At 41.9% G+C, this 27,249-nt stretch overlaps 1 protein-coding gene across 1 annotated transcript in view; it reads right to left on the bottom strand.

The window, feature by feature from the left end:
• The window catches only part of AFG2A (AAA ATPase AFG2A), a 595,306-nt gene that overhangs the window by 89,514 nt on the left and 478,543 nt on the right, over positions 1 to 27,249 (bottom strand). Inside the window, exon 15 of the mRNA XM_077476870.1 lies at positions 6,542 to 6,706. Within this exon, the coding sequence (XP_077332996.1) occupies positions 6,542 to 6,706 (165 nt within the window). The remainder of the gene's footprint in view (positions 1 to 6,541; positions 6,707 to 27,249) is intronic.

Genomic DNA, 27,249 nt, shown 5'->3' with positions numbered 1-27,249 from the left:
CTGTCCCCTCAAAATAACTCAACACACAACCATTAATGTCTAAACCACTGGCAACCTAAGTGAGTACACCTCTAAGTGAAAATGTCCAAATTGGGTCCAATTAGCCATCTTCCCTCCCCGGTGCCATGTGACTCGTTAGTGTTACAGGGTCTCAGGTGTGAATGGGGAGCAGGTGTGTTAAATTTGGTGTTATTGATCTCTCTCTCTCTCTCATACTGTCAAAAAGAAGACCAAAAAATACGTAAATATGGGGCTGATTCTGATTTCAATGTTTTTAATGACCCAAAATAAACATGTAGCAACTTTAATCAGTCAAGTCAGGAATCCTGATCTGTGTACTTGCTTTAGGTTAGTATTGAAACCCTTGGATCAGCATGACAGATAAGTAACTAGCTATTTTTTTCATAAAGAGATCAAACATGGCAGCCCACAAAACTGGTTTCTTTAAAAAGAAAAAAGAAACTGTTCCAAACACAAGATTTTAACCAGCAGAATTCTATCAACCAGCAGTTAGAACAAGGACAGATGACTACTTGCTTTGGGTCCCTGAAATTGCATACAGCTCTAATTATTATTACATAAGCTACATCTTTTTTAACAGTGTAAAAATAATATTTAAACAAAACCTTATTTTCTTATTCACGTCTTTTGTATTTTTTAATATAGGCATTAAATATGTATTTGCAGTTTAAGCAGATGGAAGAATTTGCTATTTATTTCTGCTCCAGCCCAAGAGGAAAGGAGGTGAGAAAGTCATGAAGGGCAGATAGACAGGAGAGACGGAACTTAGGAGGATTAAACGACGTCTTCTAACAATACAAAGATAGGATCGCATAGGAAATATGAAGCCCCCCAGGCAAAAGAACAAATATGCAGCTGTTAATCATTTCATTACTCTTGTCACGCAACTTGTGAGTGATTTCTTTGCTGTCTGTAATCCAGTGACATGGTTTGCTCAAGTCACTGAGCCAAGGAGCTCAATATGTGCACCTATGAAGGGAAACAACTTCTTTTCTAAATGTATACTTTGTGTTGTAAACAGGATAGGGTTTCATATCCTGATGATGCCTGATTTGATCCACGATATCTATACTTGAAAATGCCATCAGTATTTTCCTGAGCCTATTTAATAAGGCTGATAAAAAAACAATGGCGATGTGCAGAGTGCAGATTTTTACCTTTGCATTTTGTTTAGGGCAGGCAGAGCGAGGTTGACAACCTATGGATTACTGTACAGCATATTGTTTTTAGGACATAAGTCCAAAGATATTTTCCATTTAAGGCGTTCAGGTCCTATAAGTGGGCTAATAAATCTAGAAAAGTTTCTTAAAGCAAAACGAAATCCACCGATTATCGAAAGCAGGCCATACACAAAGGGTTGCAGGAGAGAAATTGAGTGCTAGAGCCTTCTTGGCATAAAAAAAGCTACGTAATAGGGTTTTCGTATTACTGGACATTTTTTCCCCTTCAAAGTCTCCAAGGAGGCACCTCGCTGGGGATTAAATGTTTGGGATGGATCGATCCTTTCAGGAACACCATGATTGCCTTTCAAAATTGTGCTACACGTGGACACCTCCATATCATGTGAAAGTAGTTCCCCTCCTCTCCATGACATCGATGACATTCTGGGGCATCTGCTCTACCCATCTGATATAGACGAGCTGGGGTATAGTAAATTCTATGTGGGAAGTTAAATTGTATTACCTTGTCCCTAGCAGAGATAACCGAGGGCAGTAGATCCCCCCACCACCTCCGTCCATGCTTCATCAGTCAGGGTTGGGATGTCAGAGGCCCGCTATTTTTTCCATTCTCTTGGATGCAGAGGGCAGGAGAAGAGAGTAGTATCTAGATATCAGTTTAGTATGGTTGTCCTCAGATATAAGTTTCTCCAATTTGGAAGGGAGAAGTGATACCCCATCAACCCAAACTGCGCTGTTATTGCATACCTCAAGTGCAAGTAGCCATAAAAAATACTTGTTGTGGACCTTATACTCTAACTGAAGGCCCCCGAAACAGTTTAAAAACCCCTTCAGAGAACAGTTGATGTACATATTTAATGCTATAATTAGCCCATCACATTCCATCAGGTATTTTGTTTACTTTGGTTAATTGAAGATTAAGCCAGAGAGGGGCGATGGGTGAAATATTCAAAGTTGAGCCCCCCCCGTCTTCTTGTTAGATAGGTGAAAGATTTTGTGTGAAAGTTTAAGGATGTCTGCCCCGGCAACAGGATATGGGCCATTTCTATATATTACAATTCAGTAAATTGGCTCCATGAGAAAGCACTATTTAATTCCAGATTCAGATTCCAGAATACTTACTGGAACCCCATCTCTGTCCAGAGATGTCCGCGAGTGTTTCAGACGTCTCCCTCCTGATTGGCTGAGACACAGCAGTGCGCCATTAACTCCTGCTGCGGTCAATCAAAGTCAGTTAGCCAACAAGGGGAGGGATGAGGTGGGGCCGAACCACAGCTCCGTGTCTGAATGGATACATGGAGCGGCAGCTCGGCTTGGGTGCCCCCATAGCAAGCTGCTTGCTCTGAGGGCACTCAACAGAAGGGAGGGGCCAGGAGCACAGAAGAGGCACCCAAGAAGCAGAGGATTAGGGCTGCTTTGTGCAAATCCACTGCAACAGGGGAGGTAAGTATAACATATCTGTTATTTTTATAGAAAAAAAAAACAAGACATTACAATCACTTTAAAATGATGTTAAACATTTCTGCCCCGGAAGGATTTACCCTCTTAATGGCCAGGCCATTTTTTGAGATACGTCACTGCGTTGCTTTAACCCCTTCCCGCTGAGCGTATGCAGATATGCGGCCTCGGATTTCGGGGGTTATACCGGGATGATGCCCGCAGCTGCAGGCATCATCCCGGTAGCGTTTTTTATAGCGGGCGAGCGGCTTTCCAGGGATAAAAACTGATATGGATAAAAAACGCTTGATTGTTATCTCGGAGGAGTGAGAGGGGACGTCCCCCCTCCCGCCGCTCTGACCGGGCCTCCCGTCCCACCGGTAGACCCGATCCTCGATCCGCCACTTCTGGCGGCTAGAGAGAGACTGACACGAAGCCGGAAGGGGCTTCGTTCCAGTCTCCTGAATGTAAACACAGAAACAACTTTACAATGTCACTTCCGGTTTAGTCGGCTGCCAATGGCGCCAGATTTAAAAAAAATATACAGTATTCAGAGTCGCCGTTTTCGGCAACCTGAATACCCTGAAGTGCAAAGGAGAGATTTGGGGTCTTTTAGACCCCCGATCCCTCCATAAAGAATACCTGTCACCACCTATTATTGTCACAAGGGATGTTTACATTCCTTGTGACATCAATAAAAGTGATCAATTATTATTATTTTTTTTAAAACACAATTTAATAATATAAAAATAAATAATAAACCCTTTTTTTAAAGTGATCCTGTCCCCGCGAGCTCGCGCAGCAAAGAAAACGTATACGGAAGTGTATACGGACTGATTGGACAATTTTGGATCCAGTGACATTTATACAGTGATCAGTGCTATAAAAATGCATGGATTACTGTATAAATGACACGGGCAGGGAAGGGGTTAACACTAGGAGGCGATCAAGGGGTTAAGTGTGTCCTAGGGAGGTGTTTGTAACTGTAGGGGGAGTGGACTGACTGGGAGTACAGAAAGATCGCTTTTCTTAATCACTAGGAAGACAATCACACTGTAATCCCCTGACAGAACCAGGATCTGCTTTGTTTACACAGGCAGATCCCCGTTCTGCCTCTTTGTGGAGCGATCGTGGGTGGTATGGCGCTGTGTGTGCGTGCCCACTGTATTTATTGCACAAAGCTCCATACCGGTATGGCAATTTGTGCAATAGAGCTGCCCTGCTGCAGTATAACTGTTGCCACTGGTCAGCAAGTGGTTAAAGCTTCCCTTTAAAAACAAAAAAAAACAAAAAACAAACATGTCATACTTACCTGCTCTGTGCAGTGGTTTTGCACAGAGCAGCCCCGATCCTCCTCTTCTCGGGTCTCCTGCTGGCACTTCTAGCTCCTTCCCCCTGCTGAGTGCCTCTCATTGCAAGCTGCTTGCTCAGGGAAAACTTTTGCATGCTTCCTCCTGAGCCCCACTCTGTGTATCCATAGACACATAGAGCATGACTCGGCCACACCCCTGACTCCCTCCTCATGGTCTGTGATTAACAGCAGCAGGAGCCAATAGCCTCTCTGTCCATTGGGGAGAGGGAGAGCTGAGAGAGCTGCTGCTCTTGTGCACAGTGCTGGATCGAGATCGGGCTCAGGTAAGTATTTAGGGGAGGCAGCACACTGAAGGTTATTTTACCGTAATGTAGAGAATGAAGTAAGGTAAAAAACCTTCAGGCTTTAGAAGCACTTTAAGATGGCAGCTTCCTTGGCTGTAAAGATAAGAGGGTTAAGTTCCACTTCAACTGGATACATAAACTAGTCAGGTGGCTTTTATAATAAGTATATGCAGTGTCATATTGAAGGTCAATGCATTTCAAATCCGGTTTGTTAAATTATTAAAACGATGTTTTGAAGATGATATTGAAAAGCTTGTGTGGAATTTTTCTGAACAATGACATGAAAAGGAATGTCTGAATAGCAGTCAATGGGTCTCCCACACAAATAAAACATTTATAACTAAAACATGGAAGGCTGGACATTCAGCACAATGCACAAACACCATCCTCAGAATGGCTTCAATCAGATGCGAGAACTGCTGATTTTGTCAGCTGCTGAGATTAATGGATTTGGAACATGCACAACAGAAACAATGCTTTCACTGACTGTGGATGGCCAACATCCAATACATATACACTTCTGCAAAGTGCAAACAGAGAACTATCTGACAGAGAGACACCATCTCAACAGATAGCAACACAGATCTGGGGCACGTTATATTATTGTGTAGTTTTCTGTGGCTTTTTGGACAGAATGGAATGTAACATGGCTTCCCAGCAAATAGATATGTCTGGCATGCTGTCAGAGTCTAAGGCAAGGCAGCACAGGTTGTTCTGGAGGATGCTGCTGTTATTGCTATAAACATCTTTCCTGTGTTCGCCTTTAGCTAATTGTAGTAAAGGATAAGCTGTCTGCCAATTTACGTGAGGCTTGAAACCAAAACCTGTCTGAACAAATTTACATAGGAATACTTGTAGCATTTTTCTCCATACTCTCAAGTGGTGGGGGTAACCCTGGCATCATTATTAGCCTGAGACCTGAGTTTGTGACAACTGAGGTATTCTTCTATATACACCATTGCTTTCTCATGACCAAAGCAATGTCTAAGAAGCTCCATAATTTAAATGAATTTCAGCTGGTTTCTTTATTACAGATTCAAAAGGCAAATACCTGTGTACAATGTGCAGTGGTCAGTGGCCCACAGCAATTAATCAAAAATGGTTCAGTGTATTAAAGTTAAAGTTGAACTTTGCCCTCCATATCAACGTTATATCATTCTTCTCCTGCACCCTCCACTATAGAACTGTATTTTTTTTTGGAGGGGGGCACTTTTTTTAGAGACTCTTCCATGTTCTTATTTCTGGTTCAGGCAATAAAGACGTATGCTGCAACCACAGCCTCCTGGGATACCAATGTCATGGGTCCAAGGTGCCCAAGGGGTACTTGGTACGTGAACTATGTCACTAGGATTTTGGTTGTCTATTCATGCTTTTCGCAGATGTCCCCCCCCCCCCCCCCCCCGATGATGCTGTGCCTCCCACATGTACATCATCACAGGGCCATTGCACAACCCAAAAGAGACAGCAACCACCTCCTATGACATCTAGAGAAGATGGCAGAACAGAATCAGGGGTGCTACTGCGAAGATGCTTTTCCCCAGAGAACACAGCTGGATCAAAAGACTTGTGAGTATTATTAAGGAGGAACTTCACTCCCCCTCCATTTTTTCCCCTTGCCTCAATATGTTTCCCAAAAGCAAAGTTAGAAGGAGACACTGCCCTAGGATCCTGCACTATCATTTCTTACTATTTTGGTAATTCCATGTACTACTGTATAACATAAATTCATACATGACTCCCTTTCCACCCCTATTTGACAGTACTAGGTAGTGGCATATCTGGGCAAGAAGGGCCATTTGCATCACTGCCACTTAGAGGGTGCCCCAGTGCAGTTATTGGCAACATGCAAAGTCCTTTGTGTTCCAGCACAGAAACTGTCTCAACCGGGAAAGAGAAGCATGGGTTCAGGTAAGCAAACACTAAACACCAATGCTGGAGGTTGGTTATTATTATTCGGCCAGCTACTAACCACCAATGCTGGGGGAGAGGGGTGTTTCAGCCAGCCACTGACCACAAATGCTGGGGTGAGGTTTAATATTACAGCCCGTCACTGACAACAAATGGTATGCAAAATATATGATTTTTCTTCCCTGGGCAAGGACTGTCAAAGATGGCGATTGTAAGTAGCTGCAAAAGTTGACATTAAATTGAGCCTGCTTTTTGCCCTGCAAGGAGAACAATGGCATGGTGACAAAAAAAGTACATGCTTGACATTGCTGTTATTATGAGTATATAGCATTCATGTTTACCTCAGCTCCAGAATACTGCTGTGTACGCATCACCAGCTCCTCTAGGCTGACTTCAGTGTCTACAGGCATGCTTTGGAACCGAAGTTTTAAAATTTCCCTTCGAGTGGCGGCATCGGGCAATGGCACATAAATGATTCTGTCAATACGTCCTGGACGCATCAGCGCCTGCAATAAAAATGACATGTGAAGGTGAAAAATCTACACATTTATGCACAGATTAACTGCTGAAAAAGTTACAACCAAACAAAATCTGCACTGCAAAACTGGGATCCTGGGTTGACCTTCCCATGGCAAATATACCTGCCTGGAGTTTGTCTGTTCCTATGCTCCTGCTTCCATTGCTTTCCTCTAGGTGCTGGCATTTTTTAAAAAAAACTGACTATGGTAGGTTAACAGACTCCAACAAAAGGGTCTCCTGCACTTGTGCTTCTGTACAACTATGATAGTGACATCAGACTCTAGTTAAGGCCACCATTTCTGGAAGCCCTATCCCAAACACATGTATATGTTTCAGTGCACCCATCTGGACCAGGTGATGCCATTGTGATATCTCTCTCCAGTCCAGATAGGCTTCAAGCCTTCACTAGCTACTAACCAGAGTAGTTCAAGTTGACAAACCAGGAACTGTGGAAAGTTTTTAAGATGTAAATGCACTGATACTGTAATCTTTGCATTGCAGCATTAAAGTGGGGTACACACTGTAAGAAAAAAAAGAGAAAATTGGGTGAACGATTTTCTGGTTTTCCTTGACGTTTAACAGCAAATGGAAACCGAAGATGGTACTAATTGGTTTTCCTTAAAAAAAAAATGAATTGTCAGAAATTCTTGGACAAGGGCTTTTTTTTGGTTAACTCAATTGCTGTTTATTGTTGCTGATCACGCGCAGTCTTTAGTATCCGCTTTTTTTCTTCGATTTTTCTCGTACGAAAACAGTACATATTAGACAAAAATCTTTTTTTGGAGTTTGTCGGAAAAATTTTCGTTTGGAAAGTCTGAATCGGATGTCAAAAGTTGTGTACACACCGTACAAAAATTTAACAATTGTGCCTCATACAGAATTTTTCTACTAATTTTTATCATAGTGTGTACACCACTTAAAGGAGACCAAATACTCTTTGGCCACCCAGTGAGTATCTGAGTTTTGCTACATAAACATTACATTTTTTCAACTTTCTAAATGAAATAAATGCATTATATAAGTCACAAGAGCATCTGATAACATATTTTTTGAAATGTCCCCTCTGGGCAACATCATTTAGTTTCCGTTGATTACAAACAGTGCATGGTTGCCTTGGGCTCTGGGCCAGTGAGAGTGTTCCCAGCTTCATCATGTCAGTGAAAGTCATGCAGAAAAATGGAAGGAAGGAGCCTTCCTTCCTGTAACACACCAATAGAGCTAACACCCTTCCTGATGATTCTTTATAAAGGCTGTTGTGCTGGAAACTATCGGCTATGACCTATTGTAACTCTTTTTAACTATGCAATAAATAACATGAAAGCATCTAGCCACTGAAGATGTTGTCCTTGTTCTTGAATGTTCCCATCACATGCTGTTAGCATTGGCTGAGGCTGAAATTAGAGCATCCTCAGAGTGCACTCAAACCTAGAGACACCTACATATCTTTGGTATGCTAGAACTGTGAATACGTTCTGACAGGTCTGAAAGGCAGATGTCTCAGGTTTCACCAAGTTTCGCTCCGCTTGTATTCATACAAACAGTTTGAGCTCCTTTTTACAGGGATCTTTTCACATGCAGGCAGAAGTCAGCTTTGGGCCTTTGAACTCATTTTCAACATTGTAAAACATCCCTGAACATTTGTGGATTCCTTTGTCAGGCTCATCTACCTACTTGCAGAATTTCATCTTGAAGGTGAAAATAAAAAGGTTCCCTTGGGGGTTACTGGCATGCAGAAATATATCTTATCCTATATTCCTTACACCACCTGTGTTATACTGTTCAACATACAGTACAAAGAGGCCATGGGGTCTGCTGCATGAAAATATTTTTTTTCATATATGCTGTATCTATTGAGTATCTAGTTCATCGATCTCTATTCAATAGTTTGTTTGACACATTTTCATTTCACAAATGTTTTCTCTTTTTTAAGGTAAATTTGTTATGCAAACTTTCCTTCTAGTTCAATCTTTATTTGTGGGTTAAGGTAAGTCTGTTTGCATTGGAAAAAAAATTGCTTCTTATTTTTCACCTTGGTGAGGGAGTTGAAAAGTGATTTTTATTGTGTGAATAAATGGTGGAAGCAATGCAAGAATGCCAGCATCTAAAGCTGGCCATAAATTATACAATTTTATCATTATATTTCCTTTAGATTTACCTTCAATTATGTAGTGCAAGGGCCTGCCTGACTGCATACACATTGAAAATGTTTAGGTTTGACCTCATAAGTCAATTGCATAATGTATAACCAGCCTAACAAAATATGCTAGGATTGGGCTGTTGATGCCATTGTGTCGCATTTAAGAGGCATAGAATAGGTGATGAGCACTCTGATAGCAGACTTTTCAGCTACCAGGGCCACTTACCTGTGTTAGCTTATTTTTAAACTTCATTTGAGGTCTCAGTAATTTATGTTTTTTTATGTTTTGTGCTCTTTTTGACACTGATTGTATTCATGTAACATGTTCCAAAAGGTGAACTTATCCTTTAATTTGTTAATCAATTCATCCAAATCTGCTAGTACATCTAACACTATCCTTTCCCAGAATTGACAATGAATGCTGTTTTCAAAAGGGGTCCCTATTGCTTCCTCAACCAGAGTGGAGACACCCCAAGACAGGAAGTGCATTACTGGCTGGATGGCCAGGAGAAAATAAAGGAAGAAGCCATCACATTTAAGGACTAGGTTTTCCATACATTACATATATAAATATTACATTTTGTTTTTTTGGCGTTTAATACCACTTTAGGTATGCTTTCCTATAGTAATGTAATAGTATTCCTAGAAGAGCCCTACTGTACAAGCCCTAAGGGAGCACAACGTGTGTTCAAAGGTGCCTGGCAACTGGCAGCCCTCAAAATGGGCATGGGCTTTGTTGGCTTTCAAGTGGCATTTAAGGATGTACTAAATTCCATTCTTCCAGGTAATAATTATATTACTTCCTAGTAGTGTATCCCATACTTTCTGCATGCAAAAACATGTGTGGGCTTATCAAACAAATTGGTACGTGCAAAAAAAGCAAAGAAAAACTAAAATGAAAAACAATTTCATAAATTAGTTTCCGTCTATAAAACATGCTGTGGGCAGCACAGTGGCTAGGTGGTTAGCAATTCCACCTGGCAGCACTAGGAGTGTCGGTTTGAATCCTGTGCTTGCGTGGGTTTCCCCCCACACGTCAAAGACATGCTGGTAGGTTAACTGGATCCTGTCTAAAAAAAATGGCCTTAGTATGTATATGTATGAAAGTGAATTAGGGATCTTGGATTGTAAGCTTCTCAAGGGCAGGGACTGATGGGCATGTACAATATATGTGTAAAGTGCTGCATAAATTGTCGGCACTATATAAATACCTCTAATAAATAATTAAAATCAAATAAAGTAGTACTCCAGCCTAACAACTACTGTACATACAACAGAGATAATTATGTATGAACCTTTAACCTTCCAAAAATGCTGTAACTGTTTAACTAGTCTTGTGATTTACATACCTCTACCACACTGCATAGTCAGGAAGATTGCAGTGCTTTTTCTTACATTACCTTCACAGTTTGTTGATTATTGTTCATTGAGCAGGCTGAGGTGGAAAAGTGATGATGGGAGATGCAAAGCTGAATCAGCAAACATGTGGCAAACGTGTGCCTCACAAAAAAGGCAGAGTTATGCCCCATACACAGGGTCGGACATTCTGACAACAAAATCCATCAGATTTTTTCTGACAGATTTTGTGCCAAACTTGTCTTGCATACACACGGTCGGACAAAGTTGGCAGAAAATCTGATCGTTCGGAACGAGGTGACGTTCGTTGCGTACGACGTGACTATGTAGAGGCCAGTAGCCAATAGCTTTGGTCTCGTAATTTAATCTGAGCATGCGTGGCACTTTGTCCGTCGGAATTCTCTACAAACTATCGGAAAAAGTCTGATCAGATTTCGTTGTCGGAAAATTTTAGATCCAGCTCTCAAACTTTTTCCGTCAGGATTTCCGATGGAAAAAGTCCGATAGAGCCCACACACAATCGGATTTTCCGACAACATAATCCGATCGGACCTTTTCCATTGGAACATCCGACCGTGTGTACAGGGCATAAGACCCTTGGCAGGTAAAACATTTATGTGTATGTTTAGCAGTACATTTCATTTTTAGCATGGCACTCTGCTTTAGACGCTAGTGTAGTAGGTTCTAATGCTACAAACATCTGAACCAAGCAGGTGAAAGCTATCCTTGTGTTCTTAGCACAACACAAGTGACCTCATCGCTTACTCTGTACTCCGTGTACTCTTACTAAAACCTGGCATGTACCCTGTGGGTGAGTACTTCTACTATGTCAGCTTGGTAAAATGTTTCAATCTCTTTGCTGGCAAGTTACATTCTGCTATTATTTAGTGAAAAAAAAAATGTTGGCATGCGGTATTGTAGAAACTTATAATACAATAAAGTAACACATAGCAATTAAAAAAAAAAATATTTTGCAGCAAACCCATCGCCTACACAAAACAGTATATAAAAGGTACAATCAAGTCAAATACAAAAGCTCCGAAATTACACTGCCTTAGGGAGCAAAAATCTTCCTGCTGATTGGCCATCAATTTCGGTCTGGTTTTCATTTCGCCGGCTAAATCCCTATAGTTTAACTGAAATGCTAGTCATTGTGTTACAGGCCCCCAACACCACCTTGTCCCGGACCTTACTTCATGCTTATCCAAATAAAGTGACCAACACAAGATCGTATAAAAAGTGGCTTTAGCCCAGCTCAAAGGAAGTTTTATTTTTTAACAGATTTTAGCATTTAAAAACTGAACTCCAGGCAGATTTAAAAGACAAAAATGAATGCAACTCTGCGTTCTTCTATGAATTCAAGATAAGGAACATATTTTGACTTGGTATTGGCCTCTTGCGGTCCATGTACAGCAGAGCTCAAACTGGAGGAAGGAGAAGAAGCACAGGAAGCCAGTTATTTGTACTTAAAGGGGAGCTCCAGCCTGGAAAAAATAAAAAATAAAAGTCAGCAGCTACAAATACTGTAGCTGCTGACTTAGAATATAAGGACTTACGTGTCCAGTGATGTCAGCACCCCGGGCCTATTCGTCAATTGCACTCGGGTACAGGTGTCAGCATTGTAAATAAGGAAAACCAGCATTAAAGCCTTCAGAGCCAGTTTCCTACTGTGCATGCTATTCGAACGTAAAAATTTGATTTGGGCTAGAATTAGACTTAAAATATTTTACCTGTTCCAACTCACATACATAAGAACAAACCTACAGACCCTACCTTGCACGTAACTTTGGGACTGTCTGTATATATATTGTGTTTTATATTTGGCCTAGGGTTACATTGTCATGTAGTATACTATATGTAGAAAAGTAACCACAACACTCGCATTTATGCCAGTAAAATTCGATGTCACTACTTGTGGCTTATGTTACAATGATAGAAACTAATTCCTCAACTACATTGAACCCTAGGGCTTTGCTAGTCATAGTCATCTGCCATTTGTTAGTTAGACTGATTTTTAGCCACAGTGGAAACCAAGTTCTTGCCAAGTGGTTCAGTACTAACAAGCCTCTATTGGCCAAATGCAAAAGAGAAAATTGTCTTAAGTATAAGGGAAATCCCCCAGCTATGTATTGGTCTCTCACACATCTGCCTATTGCATTAACTATACTCTCTTGTGAGTCGCTACAGTAAACTGCTTGGAGTGTTATATGAATTTCAACATCCCACAGATGGCTTGCAAAACTTGTCAATGCTATCACAAATACCACTATTTACTGTACTATAAGTACAGTGTTTTTAGGATTGTTGAATGACGTTTAATTCACAATTTTTATATGTTTTATCTGTTCTTTTTTACTATTAGTTTTTCAGTTTTTTTTATTATAACGTAAATCAAGCATGAACCATCTTTAATTTTCTAACTTTTTAGAACAACTTTCTTCAAATAAAATTTGTTAAAAGATAAATCTACTCCAAATCCATATTTTTTATTTGTAGGGCGGTGTTATACTGTAAAGCAGAGGTCCTTTAACTTTTTAAACAAACAGCCAGCTTTCAAACCTAGGAGAGCTGGACTGTAGTCACTGCGAGCAGAGACTGTAATAATTTATACAAAAACTGATTTCTAAAGACATACAGGAGTTCCTGAAAGGGTTATAAAGGTTTAGATTTTTTTTTTAAACAACAAACATGTCATACATACCTGCAATGGTTTTGAACAGAGCAGCCCTCTGATCCTCCTCTTTGCGAGTTTCCCGGCCAGCGCTCCTGGCTCCTCCCCCTGCTGAGTGCCTCCAGAGCAAGCTGCTTGCTCTGGGTAAACTCCTTTGTGCTCAATCCCAAGCCACCTCTGTGTGGTTGGGCTCTGCCCCCGCTCTCTCCTCACTGGCTGTGTTTGACAGCAGCGGGAGCCAATGGCTCTTGCTGCTGTGCCTCAGCCAATGAAGAGGGAGAGACCCAGGAGAGCTTCTGCTCTCATGCACATTGCTGGATTGGGCTCAGTCAAGGGGGAGCTGCACACTGAAGGTTTTTTACCTTCATACATAGAATGCATGAAAGTAAAAACCTTCAGCCTACAGCACCACTTTAAGAGAACCTTGAAAAATGCATATATGTGGAACTGATACGAAGATCATGTGCCAATAATCATTCTTAATTAGGGCCTTAAATATTTTCTTTTTAATATTTGCTACAACCACTGAGCACACATAACCTGTCACTTTATTTTGCTTGAAGTTCAATTCTAGGTGTGTGAACTCCATAAATCATTCTATCAGCCAAGCTACACAAATTGTGCAGAAAGGACAGCAGTCTAGAGCCTTATTTTAATATGTTGCCACTGCCAGCACCGTGACTGTTGGGCATATTTATAAAGCAGTGAATGTGACATTTCGCAAAATTCACTGCAGGTGAATCTGTTGGTGCATGTGTATTAAAATACAGAGATTGATCCATTTGCAGTAATTATTTGATGAATTTCACTTTCGCGCCTTTATAAATATCCCCCTATGCCATAAGTGTCACCCCTAGTATCTCTGCATACTTAGGACATGGGCTATGCAGAAATCCTGCCCTATTTATAAGACATTATATAGTGGAAGTAAAGTACACTTTTGAACTTGTATCTACAGGTAAGCCTATGATAAGGGTTACCTGTATGCACAGTGAATATCTCCTAAACTTGCACTGTTTAGGAGATATTCACACAACATGCAGCCAGTGACGTCACCAGTGCATGCGCTCTGAAGTCACAGCATACTGTGCTGGATTTTCAGAGCTCTGTGCTGGAGCCAAGGGTGCCCACGCATGTGCGCGGGAGTGACGTCATCGAGGCCCGGCCACTCATACAGCCAGAGCTTGCAAGCCTGCAAGGAAGACCAGGTGAAGATGGAAGTGCCAGAGAGCCATGACAGCACTGAGCTGGAGGGTAAGTCTCTTATAATGTGCTAGTATGCGCTGCATACAAGTACATTATGACTTAAACCAGCAGGGAGGACCATTGCTTTAGCTTTTTAGATTACTACTGCTTTAAAGTCTTGGCCAAAAAGGGTGGATTCACTGCAGCTATGTCCTGACTACTATGTTGTTCCATCAATATGAATTTGTTTGAGTACAAGTCCAGCGTTATACATATCCAGAATTTTGCTGCCAAATGTCTGTAATGGACTCTAGGTAATGGCTTTCAAGTAGCCTTAATGCTTTTGGTTCACAGCAGGGTGAATCATGACTGTTTTCGGTGGCCATGCTCTGACAAGAGCAAAGTAGAGAGAAAATAAGGGTCATGCCTCTCAAAAGGAAGACACGGGAAGCAAATATCATTCAAGTGATGTCATGACCTAGAATCAAAGTATAGTCCAACATGTAGTATGAAATGCCTGTGAAAGTAAATCTAAACCCAAGAACAAATATTTAATATATATTACAGGGTACCAGTCTTTAGATGTGTTGGCAGAATTAATCTTTATTTTCCCCTGGTGATTGTGTCAGTAACATACTCCTGTCCTAGGGTGAAAATGCTCACCCACAATGCTGTATATATATAGGGGAAGCAATGTTGTTACCTTGGGACAGGAAATGTGGGATAAGTATCTCTAGGACAGGAAGTGAGGACTGGAGAAAGCAATATATTACATTGTCACTCTAGGACAGTAAGTGTGTTAGGACTACAGAACCAACCAACCATATACCCCCCCATTCTGTATCCTAGGGAGGTGAAGTTCTTTAGTTTACAGAGAAAAACTGGGTGGGGCAAATAAGGCTACTTGGGATTTAGTGCCGCAAAGGCAACGTGTTGTCTGCTTACTACAACAAGTTAGACCCCATACACACTATTAGATTTTCTGCAGATTTTTGTCTTCAGATTTATTAAAACCATATAATATGAGGTCAAACCTTAAATGTTTTAATTTGTATGCAATCAGGCAGGCCCTTGCACTACATGGTTTTGGTAAATCTGAAGACAAAAATCTACAGAAAATCTAATAGTGTGTATGGGGTCTTAGGATTTCACTGGGTTGCTTATGCCGGACCAGAGTCCGTCGGACAATTCAAACTTGTGTAGGCTCCAGCGGACTTTTTCTTCCCAAAAGTCCGGCGGACCTAGAAATAAGACTGGCTTCAAATTTGTCCGCAGGACTCGGCTTTTAGCGGACGATCTGTTCGTCTGTATGCTAGTCCGGTGGACTAAAACCGACGCTAGGGCAGCTATTGGATACTGGCTATGAACTTCCTTATTTTACGTTATCACGTTCGAATCCGTCAGACTTTTGGAGTGATCGTGTGTGGCCAAGTTTGTTCGTTTGAAAGTCTGGCAGACCTCAGCTGCAAAGTCCATAGAAAAGTCCATAGAAAAGTCCGGTCTTGTGTACATGGCATAAGTCAGGTATTTTTTTGTTTGCATTTATTGAAAAGATATAACAAAATGCTTCCAGTGATACCATTACCAGACCAAAAGAGAGCAAAGAAGTGAAGTTCATTGTTACGGTTTACATACACTGTAAGATTAAACAAAAACAAATGGAAATGTGTTCAGAACAAGAGCTAGATTACGCTGAGGAACTACAACATTTTTTTAAAAATAAAGCATAACCCTTATTAATAAATATGGCATACATTATACATCTATTTAGCAGCTCTGTCTTACCCAGAGGGCAGAAAATTCCATTCAAACTTCACTATTCTAATCCCCTAAAGACATAATTGTAAGTTAAGCTAGCTGTCCTTCTCTGGGCCTCTTTTCATTGCACAAAAAATACTGTCTGCATATTGTCTTCATAAAACATGCTCTCTGCTTTTACAGGTAACTGAGATAAATGGCTGAAATTGTTCTTGGAACATGATTGCATCTGATATTAGTCTATCCTCACATACTCCAGAGACAATGTTCCTATAAACACAATACCAGCCCCACTTGGGAAACAAGATTGATACATTGACTGTCTCACTACACGTTAATGTAGTCTTCTTAAAAAAATGTGCTCTCAGCATTTTTTCTCTCATCAGAATCTGAAAGCATAAATTATGTTTTCTGACCTTAGAGCACCATATGCCTCATGTGTACATACAGGTAACATTGAAGAACAGTTTGTGTTGTCCTAGTTGAAGTTTATTCTGGTATACCTAAGGCCCCTTTAATACGATAAGCCTGCTCAGGTGCCAGCTGTCTGTTTTTCAGGCATATCCGAGCGGGCCATCGATTGACTCCTAGGGGCTGGCGGATGTCAGCGGAGATGTGCTCACTGACACCCATCTGCCATCCGACCCGCTCAAGACACGTCTGCCATGCGTCTTGGCGGATCGGGTGAGATCTGATGAAAACTGACATCCTGTCCCTTTTTGTCCTCTCCTCATAGGAATCAGTGGGGCTCTGATAGGTCCCTCCCCGCTCAGTGAGCAGAGACGGACCTGTTATCCACCAGCTCAGCGGAGATCAAGGAGCGATCTCCCGCAGAGCTGGCGGACTCCACTGAGCAGATCCTCCCCATGTGAAAAGGGCCTAAGACAGGGTAAAGATACACAACTTATCTTGTACACAAACGTATTTATGGGTGCAAACTTAGGTGACAAAGCAGTAAAAAGAGAGGGTGACCTTGTTTCATAGACATTATAGCTATTATGAAATTTGAATGGGGGTATAAGTACAAAGATGTGAAGAAAAGAAATGCAAAATGCAAAGACTTGGTCACTGATTTTGTACTGTCACTGAACTTTTTTCTTATTCATCTCTTTTACTGTGTGGGGCAGGGGTATTGAATTAAATTTTATGGAGGTCCGTTCAGCCACATTTTCGGCCAGCAGAGGTCCGAATCGCACGTTTGTGCGAAGACTCTTTCACATCACTAACTTCCCCCACTAACTCCCCTTCACATCACCAATATCCTCCCACACTCACATCATCTGCTCCCCTTCCCATCACCTGCCCAACTTCCATCCACATCTCTCCCCCCCCCCCACAGCACTGCCCCCACCCCCTCCACATCACTGCTTCTCTTTACATACCCCCCCACTACATCACCAGTCCCCTCTACATCAACCCCCTCACACACACACACAGCACTGTCCCCTTCATATTACTCATTTCCACAGCACTGCACCCTCACATCACAAATCCCCCCACAGTAGTGGGATCTACCCTCTTCACATCACCTTCCCCTCGTTACATCACCCTTACATCAGAAATGCCCTGTCCCCCAGTAATCTGCTCTGCCCTCTTCACTCCCCTATATCACTGCTCCCTCTCAAATCACAACCCTGCCTCTTCACAGCCCCCCACAGCACTAACCTCACTCCCCCTTTGCCCCCCCACAATAGTGTAATCTGCCCTCTGAATATCCAGCCAGCCTCCCCCCTCCAGCAATGCCTCCTCTCACATCACCCTCCACCCTCCTGTAGTGTCCTCTGCCCTTCACTCTCCTACCTTAGAGCAGAGGTCAGGAGGCACCATGGTAATATCCTGGGTGCGGGAGGCACAGCTCTGCATTGGGGGAGGGTAATCAGCTAAGTGCTGTTATTAAGCGGAATTCGGGAGACACGGCTCTGCACTGGATGGGAACAAGAGCTGCCAGCTGCTTTTCATATTAACCAGCAAGTGATTGGTGGCTAGGATGCAGAGCAGTCCTAGCCACCAATCACTTGCTGGTTAATATGAAAAGCAGCCAGTAGCTCCTGTTCCTGTCCAATGCAGAGCCGTGTCTCCCGAAGTCCGTTTAATACCAGCATTCAGCTGATTGCCCTCCCCCAATGCAGAGCTGTGCCTCCCACAGCCGGGATATTACCATGGTGCCTCCTGACATGTAGAGAACGACAGCGGCTGAGGAAGAGAAGTGGCTCCTAAATGATGGGACCATGGGTCCAGATGGGACAGTGGCTCGGTCCGGATCCGGCCCGCCCTTTAGTAATGCCCGATGTAGGAGAGCATAATGGGATGCACATTCCAGGGTTGATAATTTTAGTAAACTCTCAAGCTCTCCAAAAAATCCATCTTGGGTTGTCTCATTCTTTAACAAATATGACCAAATAAAAAATATTATATTGTGCGGAAGATTTACTAAAACTGGAAGGTGTCAAAGCTTAATTGAACAAGCTGAAGTAAGAGAAGCGGATTGGCTACCAGGCACAGATTTTGGACTCCCCAGTTTTAGTAAATCAACTTCTGTGTGTCCAGTTTATATATTCCCAAATCGCCATATGATGACCACATACTGAGGTCATTTTCCAAACTGTTCAGTACATATTCAGTTATGTATTAACGCGGCCTCTCACCCTCCGGAGGACGATTCCCCTTCCAATTCTCCTGCTTTCCTCTTCTGGAATAAGGCATAATTTTTTTTTGTTGAGGTATTTTTTCTTTTATGTTAAGTCCCCGCGCCTCCCCATGTACGTCACTAGCCTTCGGTGAATGATGCATACACTGCCAGCTGTGCTTCCTGGGATATATACATTACATATCCCAGGAGGAATAGTTTTCCATTCAAAAACAGGAGGAGGGGGAGTCAGTGCAGAAACATGTCCGGAGGCTACATATGAAAGTGTAAGTAAAACCCCCTATGGTTTTCAGCCAAGGAAGCTGCCATCTTTGCCATTGTTTATTTACAACTGCCACAATGCTACACATGTGATCAGTTATGACAACAGCCATTGGATGGTTTGACAGTTTGCTTGAGAGCAGAACCAATGGGAGTGTTATATTTCAGGCACGTGCCGGAAATGAAACTGTTTTATTGATAGGTTTACTTCCGCTTTAAGAAGGACCCATTTTAATACGTTACTACAGAATTTACTTAAGCTGCCCATAGATGGATCAAAACTTTGCCGGTTCAGCAGGGACCAGACACATTTTTGATCCATCTATGGGCAGGCTGGTTGTACAAAAGTCAATCTGTTGATGAGCTTTTGCACAAGCCTGTCATTTTTTTTTCTGCCGGATCAGTGCTGCTGGCTAGGGTCGGCAAAACTGATCATTGTATTTTGATGTAGTGGGAACTCTCCCCACTGTCAGAATACAATAGCTCCACTGGAAGGATTCCTTCATAAACATCAAGTGTGTTGATGAGGGAATTGAATCATATTTTTTTCCAACCCGCTGGTTGAACGAAAAAAAAAAATCATATATGGCTTGCCTTAGCCCTGTAAAATACTTGTCTAGAGCATACACATTGAATGGAGAGGTACATTTTAGGCTGAATCATTCTTGTTACTGAAAATGAAAACGCGTGTAATCTAAAGGGCTAGGTTGCTGCAAAGGCTTGTAAGTAAAGTTCAATGTTCCTCATCGAAGTTCAGAAAGTAAAGCAGTATCTTGGAATGCTTCCTCTCAAGAAGCATTCTGATTTCTGCAGGAACTTGTTACTAAGGTTATTTCAGGTCTGGAACAGATTTCAGCACCTACATTTGCATTACAAGTGGTTATTGAAACTGAGCTCATCTCTTAAAACTCCATCAGGCTGCAACATCTTGCCAGAATTTACTTGCTTTTTTTATTTCATATTTACTTTTTTCTAGCTTACGTTTTAAAGATAGAAAGAGATAACGTAATTCCTGCCCAAAGGGTTAAGAGTTTAGTTATATTTTGGAAGTGTTTCAGCAATTGTGTTTAAAAACTCGAACTAAAAAAAAATGTATGAAAGCAGACCTTGCAGCACTCAGTTTAAGATCCACTTTTTGATTCCCCCCCACCCGTGCCTTGCTGAAATGCAGTATAAACATTTAGGCTGCATTCACACTTCAGCATTTTGAATCGCGTTCAGATTTGCCATGAATCTGGGCGGAATTTGAAAGCACTGATGTGTGAATGACAAATCGCGGGACTCGCATTTGAGATGCCATTCATTTGAATGACACCTCAAATCGCGGTGCCGGTCTGCTGCGATTGTTGCACAATAAATCGTGCTGCAATTGCGGCAACATGCACCGTGAGAAACCATATTGCCCCAAAAGTAGCTCCTGAACTTTTTTGGGCGACAGGCTTCGTGATGCGTGTTGCCGTGATTGCAGTGTGATTTATCATGGCAGTCCCGTGCTGCAATATGATGTGTCATTCAAATTAATGTCATCTCAAATGCGAGTCCCACTATTTGTCATTCACACATCAGCATTTTCAAAACACAGGCAGATTCACGGCAAATCGGCCCGTGATTCAAAACGCTGAAGTGTGAATACAGACTTAAGGGTGAACTCTAGAGAAAGAAAAAATGCTCCCTTGCAGTGGGGCTGGCCCTGCATTGCATAAGTTTCAATGCTTGTCTAGGGGTTACAAAAAAAAACACTTACCTTATCCTACTCCAGGCTTCCTCCAGACTGTAAGTCCGGTCCCTGTATCCTCTTGTCCTCTATGCTTTGGCATCTGCAGTCCTCTTATATCATCAAGTGCAATGTAGATCCCATAGCCCTGCACTGGCTGTGAGGTTGCAGAGGGACAGTCCACTATGGGGCGTGGGGAAGTAAAGGAGAGCGCTGGCTGCCAGGGGAGTGGAGGGTCAGGTATGTAAAACTGCTTTTTGCAGCCTCGCAGACTTAAACAGGCTTTAAATCCTTGCAGTGCTGGGCAATCCACACTGCAAGGGAACCTTTTTTCCTTTTCTCAGAGATAGGCTTAAAAAAAACATCTGTAAAACACCTTGCCTAGTTGAGGGTTACGTCATCCTCCTGCAGATGAGGTCTTGAGAAATCTTGCAAAAAGAAACTGCGCCATAATGCTGAGAGTTTCTTCTCAGTGAGATTTGGGCTTCTACATTCCCCAGGTGGTGCCAGAAGGAGAACACAACGTAAATATTTTCCAGCACACTATGGATCTTCAATTACTTTAAAACAGTTTTTATTGAAGAAAGATCACATCACAAACAGTGCAGTGCAACGTTTCGGAGCCGTGCAGGACCCCTGATTTTTTTATAAATTCTTTATTTTTTCATCTTTTCTTTCCATAGATTTCACATTACATTTCGTTATACATCTACAACTTCTTTAACAGCTATAACAGTCTTACAATATTTCAATCCATACCTCAATTCCACGTCATCCTCCCCCCTCCCTCACCCTTCCCTCCCAGAAAAATAAATAAATAAATATACAAAAAAAAAAAAAAATGTTTGAATTTTCACTATAATCCCCCCCCCCTCACTCCCCCCCCCCCCCCCCACCACCACCACCCGCCTGCTCTATCATATTTCGAAATGTTTTACATCATACTTTCTCTATAATTTAGATATGGAGCCCAGATCTTCTGATATTTCTCATCTTGATCTCTCATTGTCATTGTTAAATTTTCCATTTGTTGGATTTCTGCAATTCTCTGAAACCACTGTGCTCTAGCTGGAGGGTTGCTTTTTTTCCACAGAACCGGGATACATGCCCTTGCTGCTATCAATAAATGTCTCAGCAAAGAATTTTTGAATCTTTCTATTGCCATTGGGATGTCCAGCAGCAGAAAAGTTGCCGGTTTATCTCCCAGGTCAATTCCTGTAATCCTTACAATAGTATCGGCTACCATCTCCCAGAACACTCTAATTTTTGGACATTCCCAAAATATATGTATTAATGTTCCTTCTGCTCCATGACATCTCCAACATGTCTCTGATATCTGGGGGTAAATTTGATGTAACACTTTTGGTGTTCTATACCACCTAGTAAGGATCTTGTATCCCCCTTCTTGATATCTGCTTGCCATCGAGGCCTTTTGATTAAACAACAACATCTTATCCTTTTGTTCTGGGGAAAACGTAGTCCCTAAATCTCTTTCCCAAGCCTGTAAAAAGGGCAGATCTTGTGAAGTCTCCTGTTCTATTAACATACTATAAAAATAAGACATCAGATGTCTCAGTTCCTCTCCTTTCAAACAGATCTCTTCAAACTCAGTCAATGCCCTTATTTCTACGTATACCTTTGATTTAGATCTAATAAAGGCTTCTAATTGCCTCATTCTGAAAGGGTCTAGTCCTAATGTCATTCCTTTTTCAATATCTTTTTTTAGTCATTAACCGATTGCCTACCGAGAAATGACAAATTCTACTCATACCTCTATCTTGTATTGTTTTAAACTTTGGATCTGTCATTCCCGGTAGAAATGCTGGGGTACCAAGGATAGGAAGGAGCGGACTGGGAATTCTTGAAATAGATGTTTTCCTGAATACTCTTTTAGTTATTCGTAATGTCTCCCCTAGTATTGGATGTTTTCTCAATCCCATTGGTATTTCTGTATCTGGAATCCACACTAATCCTTCCAATGGGATATCTGTCGCTGCTTGTTCTGTCTGTATCCACGGTTTTTCGTTTTTAAGCCTACACCATTCCACTACTCTAGTTAAGTGTGAAGCCTCCTGGTATTTTATTGGATCTGGAAGTCCTATCCCTCCTTTTCCTTTGGGGAGTACTAAAATATCTCGACGTACTCTTGCTGGTTTCCCAGCCCAGATGAACTTCATAAATCTTGATCTAAGATCCTTAAACAAACTTGAAGGGATCTTAATTGGTATAGTTTGAATTATGTATAACAGTCTGGGCATCACATTCATCTTAATAATATTGGTTCTCCCGAACCATGTAAAAATCTCTTTGTCCCATTTTTGAAGATCACTTTTGATCTGTCTTACCAGTGGGATATAGTTAAGTTCGAACAGTTCATTTAGATTTTTTGACATTTTTGTTCCTAAGTAACTTATATATGAATTCGTCCATCTAAAATCAAATTGCGTGGACACTGCTTGCAACTGAGGCGAATCCATCTCTACTCCCATTGCCTCCGATTTTCCATAGTTTATTCTAAAGTTGGATATTTTCCCATATTCTCGTAGCTCCATTAGTAAAGATGGGAGAGATGTAATTGGGGACGTTACAAAAAAGATCAAATCATCTGCATAAGCTGCCAACTTCTGATCTTCATTTTTTATTTTTACCCCCTCAGGACCCCTGATGATCACACGCCTGGCGAATGGGTCCTGCGTGGCTCTGAAAAGTTGCACTAAAACTGTTTGTGATATGATCTTTCTTCAATAAAAACAACTTGGACGTAAGTGAAGATCAATGGTCTGCTGGTGAATATTTACATTATGTCGTGTATGCTCCAATATCTAGCTGGTGGTCGCTGCAGCACCTGGAACTTTTGAGAGCCCATTCCAGGAACATGTGTGATGGGAATATGGAATGTTAGCCAGGAGGAGGATGACGTCACCCTTGATTAGAGACCAGTGGCTTAAGCGGTGGGGAGGCAAGTATATTATCTAACTTTTTTCCCCTTACAGGTGTTTTTTTTTTAAAGTTTCCACTGCATTTGAGCAAATGGGAGAGGGGCGCACTTAAAAAGCAGACCTTGCATTTTAAGTGCAAAGTCAGCTTTAAGTTAGCCGTAAACACTAAGATCAAACTACTGGACTTGAGCATGCCCACACATCTGCAGCTTTTCCTAATTGATGTGACAGATCCGAACATTACTTAAATTATAGAAAAACCCCAAAACTTTTTTTTTAAGGTAAAGTGCATTTCCTGCAAGTGCAGAAATACCTGTGGATACTGTTAGAAATTGTATCCTTGTCACTTCTTGTGCATGCTACTGAAATCTGAGTGCAGCCTAGGGTGACAACATGGTTTCTCCACAGATACACGGCAGTGAGTAAGAATTGCCACCTTAGGACAGAAAGTGTGTTATTCACAGAACTACCATGGAAAAAAGGGAAAAACAAGCCTTAAAAAATAATATTCACCAGTAAGCTGCAAAGTATTACATTTTTTTTCTTGGGTTTAGATAGACTTTTAGATATTCTGGGATGTAGGGGGCATCTTTGAGGGGGGAAACAAGCATTGTGTGCTTCTCATTGCTCACAAAAGTTTTGCATTGTGAATAAAATCTCCACAATTGTTATAGAGGAGTTCTGGTCAGTTAAAAAAAATTATATTGTAGCTGCTGACCTTTAATACACAAACATTTACTAGGCTAGGGATCCAGCACTGTCATTAACTGGGCTGTTTTTTCACCGCCGCCAACTTCCAAAACATGAAGAGGAACTGCAGGGTTCCATGTGCTGTGGCTGACTGAAATGCCATTTGATGGTACTTGGTACTACGAGTCAGCAGCATGACACCAATGATAATTTTAGCCAGTATGGCTCACCGTACAATCTGTACAAACAACTTTAGATTTACCAAAACTGTGTAATATGAAGACCTACCTAATCTATCCAAACATTCTTTATTCCTGCTCTACACACTTGCTGGTTGATCTAAAGATGGTTGGAATTCTGATCTCCACTGTTATGCCCCATACACACGGTCGGATTTTCCGACGGAAAATGTGCGATTGGATCATGTTGTCGGAAAATCTGACTGTGTGTGAGCTCCATCTGACTTTTCTCATCGGATTTTCGGACGCACAAAGTTTGAGAGCAGGATCTAAAATTTTCCGACAACAAAATTCGATCGCATAAATTCCGACAGACAAAGTGCCACGCATGCTCAGAATAGACTAAGAGAAGAAAGATATTGGCTACTGCCCTGTTTATTATTTATTTCAGGTACTTATATAGTGCCAACGTATGTGTTTGATGTCACCTCGTTCAGAACGATCGGAAATTCCGAAAACTTTGTGTGACCATGTGTATGCAAGACATGTTTGAGCCAAAATCCGTCAGAAAAAAATCCGATGGATTTTGTGGTCGAAATGTCCGACCGTGTGTATGGGGCATAAGGGGGGGGGGGTCTTCTTACTTCCCACCAATTTAGGGCCCATTCACACTAGGAAGGGCATGTGCAATTTCAGCCTATTCATTTTGAATGAACTGAAACCGAACCACACTGCACCAAAAGTGTGCATTACTTTTTTAAATGTACGGCAACCTGATTGCATGGTACTTTTGTACAATGCAATCTGGTGTAGGCAAATGCTGTGCATTTGCGACCTGCCTTTGGGGGGTGTTGTTAGCTTTTAACTGACCCCCCCCACTGGATAACAAAGGCATTGTGATCAGAATGTGGTGTGGGAAGTCGCAAAGAACTACATTGCACACTGAATTGAAGTGTGAAGGGGCCCTTAAGGGGTGACTGGTTTTAGCAGGTGTTTCCTGAGACCCGAACATTATTTCAAGGGTTCCTCTAGGGAAAAAAGGTTGAGAAAGCCTGGTTTTGTTAGAGCTTGTCATAACTTGACTATCTTACACAAAGTCCTGACCGCAACCGGACAGAGCACCTTTGGGGTGAATTAGAGCGGAGACCGTGAATCAGGCCTTCTTGTCCAACATCAGCCTGAACTCACAAATGCGCTTCTGGAAGAATGGTCAAACATTCCCATAGACACACTCCTAAACCTTGTGTACAGCCTTTCCAGAAGAGTTGAAGCTCTTATAGCTGCAAAGGGTGGGCCAACTCAATATTGAACCCTATGGTCTTAGACTAGGATGCCATTAAACATCATGTACGTGTAAAGGTGAGCACCCCAATACTTTTGACAATATAGTGTATGTTAAGTTTTAGCAATGTTTAATAGAAAGCTACAGTATCTCACAAAATTGAGTACATCCCTCAAATTTTTGAAAATATTTTATTATGCTTTTTCATGTGACAACAATGTAAAGTAGTGAGTGTGCAGCTTGTATAACAGTGTAAATTTGCTGTCCCCTCAAAATAACTCAACACACAGCCATTAATGTCTAAACCACTGGCAACAAAAGTGAGTAGACCTCTAAGTGAAAATGCCCCCAACTAGCCACCCCCCCCCCCCCCCCCGGTGTCATTGACTTGTTAGTGTTACAAGGTCTCAGGTGTGAATGGGGAGCAGGTGTGTTAAATTTGGTGTTATCGCTCTTACTCTCTAATACTAGTCACTGGAAGTTCAACATGGCATCTCATGGCAAAGTTTTTTTTCTGCTCTACATAAAGATGGCCTTGGCTCTAAGAAGATTACCAAGACCCTGAAATTGAGCTGCAGCCAAGACCATACTGCGGATTAACAGGACAGGTTCCACTCAGAACAAGTCTCACCATGGTCAACCAAAGAAGTTGAGTGCACATACACATATCCAGAGGTTGTCTTTGGGAAATAGATGTATGAGTGCTGCTAGCATTGCTGCAGAGGTTCAAGGAGTGGGGGGGTCAGCCTGTCAGTGCTCAGACCCTATGCCGCATACTGCATCAAATTGGTCCACATGGCTGTCATCCCAGAAGGAAGCCTCTTCTAAAGATGATGCAAAAAAAAACCCGCAAACAGTTTGTTGAAGACAAGCAGACAAAGGACATGGATTACTGGAACCATGTCCTGTGGTCTGATGAGACCAAAATAAACCTATTTGTTTCAAGTGGTGTCAAGAGTGTGGTAGCAACCAGATGAAGAGTACAAAGACAAGTGTGTCTTGCCTACAGTCAAGCATGGTGGTGGGATTGTCATGGTCTGGGGGCTGCATGAGTGTGGCTGGCACTGGGGAGCTACAGTTCATTGAGGGAACCATGAATGCCAACATGTACTGGGACATACTGAAGCAGAGCATGATCCCCTCCCTTCGGAGACTGGGCCGCAGGGCAGTATTCCAATATGATAACGACCCCAAACACACCTCCTAGACAACCACTGCCTTGCTAAAGAAGCTGAGGGTAAAGGTGTTGGACTGCCAAGCATGTCTCCAGACCTAAACCCTATTGAGCAGCTGTGGAGAATCCTCAAACGGAAGGTGGAGGAGCGCAAGGTCTCTAACATCCACCATCTCTGTGATATTGTCATGGAGGAGTGGAAGGGGACTCCAATGACAACCTGTGAAGCTCTGGTGAACTCCATGCCCAAGAGGGTTAAGGCAGTGCTGGAAAATAATGTTGGCCACACAAAATATTGATACTTTGGGCTCAATTTGGTCATTTTTACTTAGGGGTGTACTCACTTTTGTTGCTAGCGGTTAAGACATTAATGGCTGTGTGTTGAGTTATTTTGAGGGGATAGCAAATTGACACTGTTATACAAGCTGTAGGCTCACTACTTTACATGATAGCAAAGTGTAATTTCTTCAGTGTTGTCACATGAAAAGATATAATAAAACATTTACAAACATGTGTGGGGTGTACTCACTTTTGTGA

The sequence above is a fragment of the Lithobates pipiens genome, unplaced genomic scaffold, assembly GCF_037356315.1.
Source record: "Lithobates pipiens isolate NorthernLeopardFrog02 unplaced genomic scaffold, aLitPip1_a1.2 Scaffold_13, whole genome shotgun sequence".
Taxonomy (NCBI): domain Eukaryota; kingdom Metazoa; phylum Chordata; class Amphibia; order Anura; family Ranidae; genus Lithobates; species Lithobates pipiens.
The sequence above is the reverse complement of the archived record's forward strand: the minus strand, read 5'-3'. Positions and strand labels throughout refer to the sequence as shown.